Consider the following 13,013-nt stretch of genomic DNA (forward strand, 5'->3'; position numbering starts at 1 on the left):
AAACGCGTTCCAAGAGTTCCCATTTAGGACAAGCAGGCCCACACAGGAGAGGCCCGGAGAGCTTCACCTGGACAAGAGCACCTGACGGATAAACGTCCATGCTGGAGTGGGCTGGAGAGATCCGGAGAAATCCCACCTGGAACATGTTCTCAAGCCTGTGCTCCCCTACACCCCGCTGCAGGCACCACGCCACCCCGCGCGACGCCCCTTCTCCACACAGACAGGGTGACGAAGCAACACCAGGACCTGGCAGCCTGAGTGAGGGGCGTTCCGTGAAGACCTTCCTACCCACCCACCAGAGGTCCATCTCAGACGAGTGCAGAACAGACCACCAGATCCTAAGGGTCTACGCTGAGCATTTCATTAGAACAGCTAGAGAAAGTTCTTTTGGAAATCTCGATGATACTGAACAATTATAAATTATGCAATAATTTACCACAAAAGGGCAAAAGAACATTTAGAAAACTTTATTTACCACGATACAGCTTAGTAATTATCCATCTGACTTTTCACAGCAAATTAAGAAAAGGTTAAATGCAAAATCATTAAATGTAAAACTGTTCTTCTCCATATACCATGCAAACATATACACGTTATAATGCCAAAGTTCAGATTTCCCTTCACCGCATTATTAGTACATGAATTAATATGCACTCCTAACCCCCAGAAGCAGAGTCACTCGGTCAGAAGGCAGGGATAAAGTGAAAACGTTAATGCTTTCCCAACAAATACCTACCTCCGCTCCCCGCCCCACCACCCTCAAGCAGGCAAAGAACAGGCGCAGGCCGTCAAGAACTCGACCTCTTCGTTACTCAGCCAGCGTAAACGAAAAGAGGCAAATCTCATTCAGCTTGCAGTCATGTCTCGACAAGCTTATCACCTACTGAAAACGCACAGATTTACAGAATAAAAATCATCGCTTCCACCAGATCAAGTCTCTGTCCTCAGCTGTGGGACCCAGGACGGCTCCTAAACCGATCTGCAACAACAGGGGTGCCAGCCGGGTACCCGTTGCACAGGCCGGCGCTGGGAGCGCTGGGAGCGTAAAGAGGGTGGGGACAGAGAGCACGCGACTCTGCGACTCTGCGCGGAGACGGAGCCCGGGAGCCGCGCCGCTCACTCGCTCCAGGGCCAGACCGTCCGCTCCAGGACCAGACTGTGCACCTGCGCCACGGGCATCGCCCCGCCCCTCGTCTGCCGCATCACAACTGCATCCCCATGCACGTCCACACGCCGCCGCTGCAACTGCACTGGTACCTTCGAAAGAAAATGTGAAATCCTCGCGTGGTGTGAGTTTCGTTGTTTTCTAACTCCAGCAAAGGTAAGAGTCCAGCTGTAGGCGTGTTTCTAACCCGCTTCTGGGCTGGGGTACCAACCAAGTGTAAAGAGTGAACTGAGGGCAACTCGGGACGATTCAGAGGAGCAGAGCTCGCGGGTTTCCATTCCGGTCTGTCCAGGCCGCCCCGCCGTCCCCGGCGCGGCAGGTGCACGACTTCCGGTGACGCACTGACGCCCCAGGGGGCAGCGGCGACACTCCGCCCCAGGGCTGCCCCGCGCCACCCACGCTAATTACACACCACACTGAAGGCCGCACTGGGATCTGGGGACTGTCCCTCCCCAAGGAGGAGGGACTCTGGTCCCAAAGGTCCGGACACAGACGGCCGGTGAGAAGCGAGAAACGAGAGTCCCAGGAAACAGACAGCACACACAGATGACATAGGCGCCACCCGCCCACCAGCCAGAGCACGGACCTGAGCGCAGCAGCGGCGCGGCGGCCTCCAGCACGCAGACGCAGAACTGGGGCAGGCTCAGCTGCTGGAAGCGCAGGCGCAGCGCGTCCTCCTCGGCCTCCAGCTCCGGCAGCTCCAGCGGCGGCGCGGCGGCTGCGTCCAGGGGCGACGGCAGGGAGATCCCCGAGTGCGCGTGCGCGTGGCTGCTGCTCCCGCTGTGGCAGAAACGGGGAGTCCGTGAGGATGGGGCGGCGTGCCTGAGAGTGGGCACGATTCTAGCTAGGGCTTCAGGTCCCGATTCAGGTCGGGTTTGTAGAGACCGTGACAAGTTTATGAAAGTCAATTCCATCAAGATGGATCAAAACTGTAAGTGAAACCAAAATGCCTTTACAGTTTGCTTTCAAACGGATGTTCTGGAAACGTGTCAATCCTACAGTGGCAGTCACAATCAGCACTTGCTAAGGAAAGCAAGCAGATTCGCTGCAGAGTTCTCTGAAATCAACTATAAAGGCAAAACTAAATAGTTCTTACAGTGGCCTGGGGATCTCGTGACTTCCACCAAATGTTCTAAGTAAGCCAATGCTAACTGAGGAATGCTAAAAAATGCCAACACAGAATGAGAAATGGATTATTTAGTACATTCAACATCACACAATGATTTTGAAAATATACCAAAAGATGGAACATCCCATCTTTGTTGGCTTTCTTCATAAAAACATTCTTACCTGCCTATCAAGTGGTACAGTAGGGACATAACTGTGTAAAAAGGCTGGAACCTACGTTTGCAAAGACCCTAACGTCAGACTTTCGATGTCATCCACACGCAAAGCTGTCACAGAGGTGCACTGATGCCACTGAACTCGCAGAACTCCCGGAGGCTGCCACACATTCTGTCATTCCTTCCCCTCCAGTGTCCCACGCATCCCCAGCTGCACTCACACCCAGAAAGGCGCCGCGAGGAAGCGGACACTCAGCAAGGAGCAGACACTCGGCAAGGAGCAGACACTCGGCAGGGAGACACTCGGCAGGGAGCGGACGCTCGGCAGGGAGAAGCTGCCCACTGCAGCGCGCAGACGCAGCCCAGAGAGCAAGGCACAGGGGCTGGACAGGACTGCGTGCACAGGGCTCCCCGAGTAGCACGGCCCCCGGAAGACCGCAGCTCGGGCTCTGCGATCATGCCGCCCAAACCCTCCTTGTTCCTCACCAACTGCATGAACCGGGGTGTGCAGACCCTGCAACCCTCAGGGTTTTCTGTAAAACCGTGACGACAATAACACCAGTCCCCTCACGGGATTACTATGAGGACGGCTGAAGGAGACAAAAAGCGTGGCAGCACCTGGCGTAGTGCCAGGCACGCTACGAGCACGACTCAAGGTCAGCAGTAGCTGCAGCGTCATGAGCACACTGTCAGGCCAACAGGCACGGCTCATCGGACTGTGCATTTGTTAGGATGACACCAGAAAAGAGATTCACGTTTTTAAGATGCTTGCAGCCTACGGATGAGGTAACAAACAAATACCATGTGACCTGGCTGGTACAGCTCAGTGGACTGAGTGCTGGCATGTGAACCAAAGGGGTACAGGTTTAATGCCCAGTCACGGCACATGCCTGGGTTGCTGGCCAAGAGGCAACCACACACTGATGTTTCTCTCCCTCTCTTTCTCCTTCCCTTCCCCTCTGCCTAAAAATAAACAAATAAAATCTTTTTAAAAAATACCATGCCAACACCTTTAAGAAAACTTGATATATAAAAATCAACATTCACACAAACAAGTAAAACACCATACACGTACACCTTGAAGGAGTCTTTGTTTTATAGGTTGTCCAATCAAGTCCTTGAATAAGAAACACTGTTGCATTTAAATTATTACACTTACAAAAATGGGTTTAAAATACTATCAAAGTGTATTTAAAGCAATAATGTTAAACTAGATCACATTCCATTTGGGGCTGGTAAAAATAATTTAGTGGGTTGGAATCATCATTTTTTAAAATGAAATACAAAGAAAGAGAAAATACAGTTCACTGTGTAGCACGTGGAATCAATACTATTTTGTGAACATTTTGTTTTGGTAGATAAACGCACTCACACACATACACAGAGTATATGTCTGCACCCAGAGCACAGAGTTACAATGTAATATTTATTTCTTGCTGCGGGCCATGGTCAAAAAAGTATGAAAGTCGCTGGTTTAACACAAGACGGACCCCTGTGGCATATCTGAAACGAGGAGGCAAAGGAAAAAGCAGGACCTCTCCGGAAACTGAAACACACACACACACACACACACGCGCCACCCGGCCCTGCCACGCTCACCTGGAAGACGCCGCGTCCCAGTCCTGGCCGTCTCCCCGGGGCCGCTGCCCCGTGCGCCCAACCACAGAGGGCCGGGGGCTGCTGGTGCCGGGGGAAGGGTTCTGAGAGTGGTGGGTGACTCTTACGTCGGGACAGTAAGACAAAGAAGAATTCTGGGAAATTGTGTCTGGAGAGAAAAACGGAAAACGAAAATGATCCCTCAGTAGAGACAGATTACTGACTACGCAGTACTTCTAGCTAAATTAAGTTGGTAGAAATGTTTCTACAAGAGTAAAAATTTTTTTAAAAAAGGTCAGCTTTTTCTGCAAGTACTCACCGAGCACACTGAGGTCTCTATCTAACCCGATTATAGAGAGAACCTTCCAGCCAACACTACTCACTTCCAGCACCAGAGACCGCTAGGACTGAAACCAGATCATGCACGCCCCTGCTCAGCACTCCCCAAGAACCCCGACCTCAAACCATATGCAAAAATTAACCCAAAACGAATCAGTACCCTAACCATGAGAGGTGAAATCATAAAGCCATGAGGGAAATACAGGGGTAAACCTTCACGACCTTGGATTTGGCAATGGACTCTTAGGCATGACACCAGAAGTACAACCGACCGGAGAGAACATGAGCTGGACTTCATGGACACTACAAACTCCCTCCCACGCATCAAAGGACATTATGAAGAAAGTAACAACCTCCAGAATGGGAGAAAGTATTTGCAAACCATCCATCTGATTAGAATTTAATATCCAAGAGACATAAAAACCTCTCAGATGCAACAATAAAAAAAAAACCCTAATTTAAAAATGGGCAGCGGACTTTAATAAACATTTCTCCGCACACATCTGCGTGTCTGGAACCAGTTTGCTTCTCCCTGCCCCAACCTTACGAAATACAAGCTGACAGAGGCTGGAACCCTAATCCAGCTTTGTTCAGTGCTGTACCTCCACCCCGAGACTAGAACATTGGTTGGTATATAGTAGGTGAACAATAAATATTTACTTAATGTATGGATAAATCTTCAGAGATATAAACTATCCTTACTGACACTGTAACTCTTTTTGTGATGAAGGATGAGCTGCCCAGAATCTCACTAACATTAGTCATCTGCTAGAGGCTGTATCTCAAGGACCATAATGACGAAACCCCATGCCTCTGAGATCTGTAATAAAGCTAATCAAAGAACAAACATTCAAACGGCTGAGGGTCAGTGAAACTCTCAACAAAACAGGTTATCTGTGACACTCGATCACCAAGCTTGGTAATGTGATGTTCGACTTTCCACACCTGTTGTGCAAGTGCGTGTGCCCAGAAACCCTCGAGTGTGGATTGCACAGTTTTGACGAGGCCAGCCTCGTCCTCTATTGGTCCAGTAGGTGGTGCTTTTCCATGAAAAGTCAGGCACTGGGATCATGTAATACTCTGACGTTGACATCACGAGTTGCATAAAAACAGTTGCCATAAAATAAAAACCAGTATTTTTCAACCAAACCATGCATTACCATGTAACTGCAAAAAATGCCCAAAGCCCCACACGAATAGCCGGACCAAGAATCCCGGTGCCCGGCTTCCAGCGACCCTCTGCACGGATGAAAAGGGGGCACGCCTTGCAAAGGTCTCTCGTAAAAACGCACCGGCTCGTGCGTGGCTCTGACACGCAGCTTGCTGCCCAAGGCGGTCGTCGGACTGCGCCGAGGAACGGGGAGTCTGCCTGACGGTTCACACGCAGCGAGCGCTGCCACTTGCAGACTGAGGGGAACACGTGACCGCAAATACCTTGTTTGCTGCAGAAGAAGCCCGGGTCGCGGTGGAAGTGCAGCCGGCTCCGCAGACACGCGCACAGCTGCTGCAGGCAGGACAGCGCCTGCAGCGCCAGGCGGGGCGCGGCGCCCGCGCCGGAGGCCAGCTTCAGCAGGGACAGGAGGCTCTGGAAGGAAGCGGAGCCGTGAACACCAGCGCGGACCCAGGCGATCGGCCTCAAAGGACGTGGGGCTGAAGGACGGTTAGGGAAGCACCGAAGGAGGCAAGTTGCCAGGTATTTACAAGACAAGGAACAGGAGTGGGCAGAGGTGATTCAGCGTAAGGCAAGGAAACAGGTCAAAACAGAGAGGATGTGAGAAGAGCAGTCGTCTGAGCACCTTCGGAGGGAACACAGGCACTGCTCCCCATCGCGGGGACGTTAGGTTTCACGGCACTGTTTAAAAACCGCGTCAAGGTTTCCGCGTCTCAAAAGCTAAATTATTGTGCCACGTTTTGGTAATTAACCGCTTTTCCTCTGCTATCACTGGACAGTGGGCACAGGATGCGTTCGCCTCTGCATTCACGGGAGCGGTCTTCGGCCCTGTGACCGCAGAGTGAGGGTGCCCGGCACCACCAGAGCTCACAAGACTGCGGGCCCGCGCCACCCCCGGCCCTGGACCTGACGCCTTCACTGTACAAGCAACAGAGCAGGCTGCAAAGAACCCACCTCTGCTGCTACCACGGCGGCCAGCACTGTGCTTACACACACCACGCAACCAGAGAGGGAGATGCTATTCTTAATGCTCCGGAGGGCTACCGCTGCCCCCGCCCCGTTTCCAAAGTCTAGTCATCACTGCAGGTGACCCCCACATGGCAAACGCAGGGTGGCCACAGGGGACTGCACATGTCAAACGAGACCTCCTCCTGTTAGAAGGACGGCCACTACTGAGACAAGTTAGAGACTCGGGGGTTGAAATAACCAGATGCCCTATTGTTTACATATGCCAGTGCACATTTCCTTCCCAAGGACACCTACGTTGCAAAATTCATTTCATTGCAGAAAGGCCTCTATTTCCAAAGCCTGAACAATGAAGGAGGATACACACCTGAACAATCTTCGGCCTCTGAAGGAAAATCTCAGCAGGAAAGTCTTGCATGATAACGTCCTTCAGTAGTTCACAGGTGTTCCAGATCAAAGTGTGGTTACTACTTCTTAAAGAGCTACAAAGTAGAGCAGTTATTTATCTTTAAAAAGAGTTTACTGGTACCAGACTCTGGGTAACCCAGTGGCGAGTGACTCTACTCACACCCTTCAGGCCTCAGCCGAGGCATCTGCTCCCTGAGCAGTGACCACCCTGGGCAGGGGCTCCCCCCAGCACCCCGCACTGTCCCGGTCAGACGGGGACCACGTGGTCACTGTGTGTCCCCCACCAGACCCTCCTCTAGACCTCGCGCCTGGACTATCGCTGTGCCACAACATGCGGTCAGTATGGTGGAAGGGGACAGACTGTAAAGACATCTGTCGTGTGAACCAAGAAATGGTTCACACCAGTGCCCGTAGAGTTAAATTCTAGGAGTCGGACCCCTTCCTGTCCTTCCCCATTCTAGGTGAATCCAGCTGGGACACCCCTCACCTTCTCAGACTGCATCTGCCCTCCGAGGGGTGCGGGAGGCCCCCCCCCCGCCCCTTCTCTCAGCCCGGCCCCAGCGCCTCACCTCTCTCCCTGGGGGGCTGGCCCAGAACTAAAGGGTCACATCCGCCCTGCCTCTCTCCAAAGTGCATCACCAAAGACCACTTAGCAGCACCCTCCTGTCTCTAGCCCTCACGCTATGAAGTTGGTCTTTATTTTCCAGATTTTCTGCACCCCCCTCCCTGAAAAAGACAGACGATTCATTTGTTGTAGTATTTACAGAAATTAAAGTTCTAGCAAAAAAAATGAAACTAGACATTAAGACATTCTCCAACCTTCTATAAATCAGCTACCTACTTGGGGGTGTAACGACCAATTAACATCCACTACGTAAGACCATTGGTCCCCACCCTTATCACGAAGCACGTGTTCTGAAATATACTGCCTGCTAAGAAAACTGCACGTGTGCTCAGTTTTTCCACTTTGGTTAGGCCATGGCCAGTCAGAGACCCTGGCCAGTAAGAGATGACCAAGGAGCTCCGGCCAGCTTCCACCCGCCCCGAGGCTTGCTTTCTGAAACACTGGAAACCATCCACCCGTTCCCGGGACTCCATTCACAGCCTCCTAATGTCTCCATCAGCTGCTGAACGTGCAGCGGAGGGACTGCCAGGTGCAATGGCTGGCGACCGCCCGAGCACGCCGGGACGCCGCAGGGCACGTACCTCTCGTTGGAGGAGAGAACGTGTCTGTCCGTGGTGGTCAGGGGCAGCCACGGGAACGTCGCCCACTTCACACACTTCGCAGTCGGGGTCACTGGCAAGGGGAAAGCAGAGCTGAAGCCGTCCGAGAAGACAGTGTTGGCACACTCACCTTTAAAGTCACTCCCCAAACAGAGTCACAGAGACAGCGACCTAAAATCTACCCAACAAGGTCGGCTGCAAACCCTCTCCCTCGCAGGACGAATAACTGAGCTCTCCTTCTGACATTTAAACAGAACTCACGTGCTGTCATTAGAAGAAGAGCATTGAACACAAACCCGTACCGAATGACACTTTCAATCACATTCCCCATTTACTGGCTGACCAGAACCCAGGGCTTCCATTTAACATGAAAGGACCTGGCATTTGCAGATCTATAATTATACAAACAGAACTCTGAGTTAAACAGAATCCCCAGCCTCAGCTGATATGCCCTTAGACACACATTTTTCCAACGACACAGGCAGTCAAGTACACAGAGCATCTTTACTTAACCGTTCCCAACCACCAGGGGCACCGGGAACAAAGGTCTCCTCCTTTCCAGGCCTCAGCATCCTCATCGGAAAACGGGGACACTAATGTCCGTCTCACCGGGCTCCGTGCTCTGAGTGCCTAACGCATTTTCGGCATCGTTCTGCACGTGGGGATGAGCCGTGTTTGCTGCTATCACCAAGCTCATCATGACGAAAACAAGGGAGAAATATGTAACTTCCGATCAGGACACGTGTTAGGAAGAAAACTAAACATAGAAGTGACCACTGGCTCAGGTCCTCAGGAAGGCCTCTTTGAAGAGACAGAGGTGATGCTGAGTCCTCGGCCGGAGTGGCTGGGCGGGTGGCCCGCTGCGCAGCCGCGGAGGAAGATGAGATGCGCGGGGGTGCGCCCAGCCCGACGAGGGGCTGGCGATCCGGGCGCACCGAGTACTGCCGCCGCCAGTACCACCCGCCGGCGTCCTTGCCCAAGTGCAGTCAGGACGTCACAAAGTTCCACCAGCCAGACTCCACGTCCCAGGCAGGTCTGAGGAAGCTGAAACACTCGGCTTGGCACTGGAACACCCAGGCTGGACCACAAGGCGCCTCCACAGCAGGGAGGAAAGCACACCAGCTGCTGACTCTCCCGGCGAGCGGGGCCTGCCCGCCCCCCCCCCACCCCCCGCGTACACTCACCCACGGCTCCCAGGGGCCCTTCCGTCTGCTGGACATGGCCTCTGTCCTGAGGAAAATATCCTGTGAAGGTTTCCGGTGGTTGTGGCAATTCTGAAAATACAAATATTACTGCATGTGTTATTACTGGCTCATTATTTGCTAAAAATCAAAGTGACTCTTTTCAAAATGAATGTTTTCTCTTGAATTTGTGGATCATTTTAAAAACTAGAAAAATAATCCAGTCTTTTTTCCTCTGAATGAGGAAAAAAATGTGAATGCTGAGTCAATTTCGTATCGGGGGCTTTTCTCCCCTTTCTCTCTCACTGTTTAGCAAATTATTTGTTGGGACGAAAGCATCCACAGTGGACGAGGAGAATCCGTTCGGAGGTGTCCATTCAAGGACTGTCGGTCTCTGCTCCTGGGCCCTCCTCCCTCCTCTCTCCTCTCTCCCGCTCCAACCACCCAGCCCCTGGTCGCAGCAATGCACATCGGGATCTTCTGTTAAAAGTCGTCCAAGTCAGAGGAGTTGAGCACTACTTTTCAATGCTTTCGCAATCCTATCACACATGATTACTTGCTCAGCAGGACAGAGACAAAGACATCAGGAATGAGAAAAGGGCTAAAACTAAATTGTCTAGTTTTCTGTTTGAAGTGCTCACACCAGCGGTTCTTAGCCCAGATAACTAGAAATTAGAGTCCTAGACCAGACCTCTCACCTCACCTGTGAGGAACTGGCTTGAAAATTCACGATTTAAGATTCTACTTTATTAGCTACAGCTCAGACAGAGCCGTAGACTTTATCCGCCATCATTTTGATTGAACCCCACAAAAACAATCATGAGCTAGGGCAGACATCAATACGCTGCTTGAAGAACGGTCCAAAAATGCAGGTCTAAAGCACTGAGAACTACATCTGACACGTGGTAATGCGTGCTCAAGGAAGACGTGTGTTACTGTTCAAGAAGCAATCTGTCCAACTGGTCTCACAAAGAGAAACTCACTGCATCTCTTAGGCCCCTTCACCGAAAAAGCAATGAATACAAATGTGGCCTCCTCTGAACAACAGCAGAGAAGGGCCAACAGGTCAAGCTCAAGTAGGTCAACGCAAGAAAAATATGTTGGGGGTGGATTTTTTTTTTTAATCTCAGGTTCGTTTCCTTAGAATTAACCACTAGAACCAACACATTTATATTTTAACCGAATGCATCAGAGTGATTCCGGAGAGTTACCCGTCTGAACAGTCTGGTAAGACGCAGAACACAGTGCAGGGACGTCTGAAGGGAGGGTGAAGAGTCCGTCCAGAATGCCGTCGATTTCAGCCTGCAGACTCGGCTCCACATTAGCTCGAAGTTTGGATAAGAAGTCGACTGCACCGAGGTCAACCAAATGCTGGACCGCTGCGGGAAACTGAAGGAAGAGGAGGGCCATGAGATTCAATATCAACGTTTCCGGGCGTTGTCTTACAGCACTTTAACACACCAGACGTTCCTTCTTTAAAAACTAGGTCTTGCCCTGACAGACCCAAAAGTAAAGAACTTCCATGAATAGGACACAGATTTACAGAGACATAAAGCGTTTAATAACAGCTCTGAGAGAAAAGCCCAGAGCAAACACCAGAAATGCACACCATCAATCCCCATACTTTCATTTATCAGAGGGAATACGTCTGCCCACTGACATGCACGCTATCGCCTCCTACCCCCAACCAGCCAAAATAATAATCACCCACAACTGCACAGTGATTTAGTTTTGAAAAGTTAAACTTGCACCTTGACATCTGACCCTGCCTACTAACTAGTCTCAAGATACAGTGAGAAACATAAATCTAAAAAACAGATATGGGTAAAAACAATTTAACCCACTTGTGCAATTAACTGTGGTCCATAACATTACCTTTAAACGTGTCCTGTTTCACGCAGACACGTCCAATTTTTAACATGCAAATAACAGACCGCAAGGAAAAACAGAGTGACAACTATTAACCTCCCTGGATGATTTGCAAAAACCAGAACCTAACGGAACTCAGATCTGGGTCACTTAAGAGCACAGTGGACAACGTGAGGTTTAACATCACAAACCAGAGAAAAGAAAGACTAGAACATATACCCAAATGAGTTCAAGTTCAACGTCTTTTGAAGAAGTTGTTTTTCAAAAACTTGTAAAACTGACTTTTCCAGCAATGCCCCGATAAAATGACTAAGACACTCTCCTGGGTCCCTGTGTCGGGGTGATCGTACCTTGACCAGCGTGCTCAGCAGGCCGAGCACCTCCGCTTGCAGGGGAACCGACGGGAAGTTGAACCACTGCAGAAGGTGCACGAACAGCAGCCGGTCCTGCGCCAGGTCCGCGCCGCCCACCAGGTTGAGCTCTACCTTGCTGAGAATGGTGCGGAGCGCGCGCTCCCGGATCTCGACCAGCTGGTGACCTGCGCAGGACACGCCGCTCTTAGCCGTGCCCGACTCCCCGGAGTCGCCCACCCAGAACCTGCCCGGAGACCGTGAGTACGCGGTGCCGAGGACCGGGGTCAGCGGGAGTCGGGAGGACAGAGTCAGGATCAGAAAGAAACGACACGGCCATTCTCAACGAGTGGCCACGCCGGGGGCGGGCAAATTCAGCGAGGGGCAGCTCAGACTGTTACCCAGTTTCCTGATGAGCCCGGTCAACACCATCCCGTCCCGCTCAATCCGCAGCCACCGGAGAATTAAACTGCCGCGCCACAGCGTCCGGCCACGAAGACGGTCCCCCCGGAAACCCGGGCAGTGTGACTGCAGGTTCCGCCGCGCCGGGGCGAACCACCCGAGCTGTGAGAGGCATTCCGTGGGCTGTTCCCGGCCCCCGCGCGCCTGGAGACGCTTACGGCTTTTCTGCGATTACCATCACGCAGTTCCTAGACAGCCGTCTCTGCGGCAGGAACCGGAAAGATTGAGGAGGCGAGCAGAGGTGGAACCCGCTTTGGCCGCCGTGCACGTCGGGAGTTGTAGTATCGGCCCCGCCGTAGTCCTTTCCCGGGATTCCGGGCCCGCCACCGCGCCCGCCTGCTTGGGGTTCCCGCGTCTGAGCGCGCGCTGCGGGCGGAAGCCCGGCTCCGCCACGCATCCTCGCTCTGCGGTGATTCGTTCAAGATCCTGCCGATCTGAATGTACAGAGCCCAGAACTCCACAAGTCATAGTGCAGAGTTTTGTTTTGTTTTGTTTTCCTCCAACCACGTTACAAAATGACTTAACCACTCACTAACTGTGAAACGTAACCAGCAAAGTCAAGCTGAGTCTTGGATAAGATCGGTATAAACAAGCAAGCCACAGAAGGAAAGAGAGGGGAGAAAGGGAATAAAGGAACAGAAGAGAAAAAAAGGGGGGTGCAGACAGAAAAAAAAGGGGGCGTAAAGGTTTGAATTAGAATTTGCACCGATTGAGTTTTGCACTGTGGTAGATCTAAACAAATAAGGGAACATTTTAAAGCAATGGGACAACAACAATGACAAAATTTAATTTGTAAATTAAATTTTACAATTGCTTTTTTAAATGCTTTGCATTTTAGAGAACATTTCCTCTCACTGAGCCTTTTCAATCTCGCCTGATAAGGAATGCCAAGGCAGCTATTTCCGTTCTTACGTTGGAGGGGGCGGGGGGGGCAGGGGGGGAACCAAAACTGTTGTGGGGGGGCCGGGACGGGGTCAGGGAGGGACTTAAAATCAAAGG

General features: G+C 51.6%; 1 protein-coding gene across 3 annotated transcripts in view; it reads right to left on the reverse strand.

Annotated features, from left to right (window-relative positions):
* RTTN (rotatin) overlaps positions 1–12,214 on the reverse strand; it is a 91,483-nt gene extending 79,269 nt beyond the window's left edge. For all 3 annotated transcript variants that reach the window (XM_045850265.1, XM_045850266.1, XM_045850264.1), the window contains exons 1-9: positions 11,954–12,214; positions 11,553–11,740; positions 10,545–10,722; positions 9,337–9,426; positions 8,135–8,225; positions 6,888–7,002; positions 5,818–5,968; positions 4,048–4,213; positions 1,752–1,945 (exon numbers count right to left, since the gene is read on the reverse strand). In XM_045850265.1, coding sequence (XP_045706221.1) covers positions 1,752–1,945; positions 4,048–4,213; positions 5,818–5,968; positions 6,888–7,002; positions 8,135–8,225; positions 9,337–9,426; positions 10,545–10,722; positions 11,553–11,740; positions 11,954–11,984 — 1,204 coding nt within the window. In that variant the 5' untranslated portion in view covers positions 11,985–12,214. The remainder of the gene's footprint in view (positions 1–1,751; positions 1,946–4,047; positions 4,214–5,817; positions 5,969–6,887; positions 7,003–8,134; positions 8,226–9,336; positions 9,427–10,544; positions 10,723–11,552; positions 11,741–11,953) is intronic.
* Between the last annotated feature and the right edge of the window lie 799 nt (positions 12,215–13,013).

Source organism: Phyllostomus hastatus, unplaced genomic scaffold, assembly GCF_019186645.2.
Source record: "Phyllostomus hastatus isolate PE091 unplaced genomic scaffold, TTU_PhHast_1.1 phas_contig_80, whole genome shotgun sequence".
NCBI classification, from domain to species: Eukaryota; Metazoa; Chordata; class Mammalia; order Chiroptera; family Phyllostomidae; genus Phyllostomus; species Phyllostomus hastatus.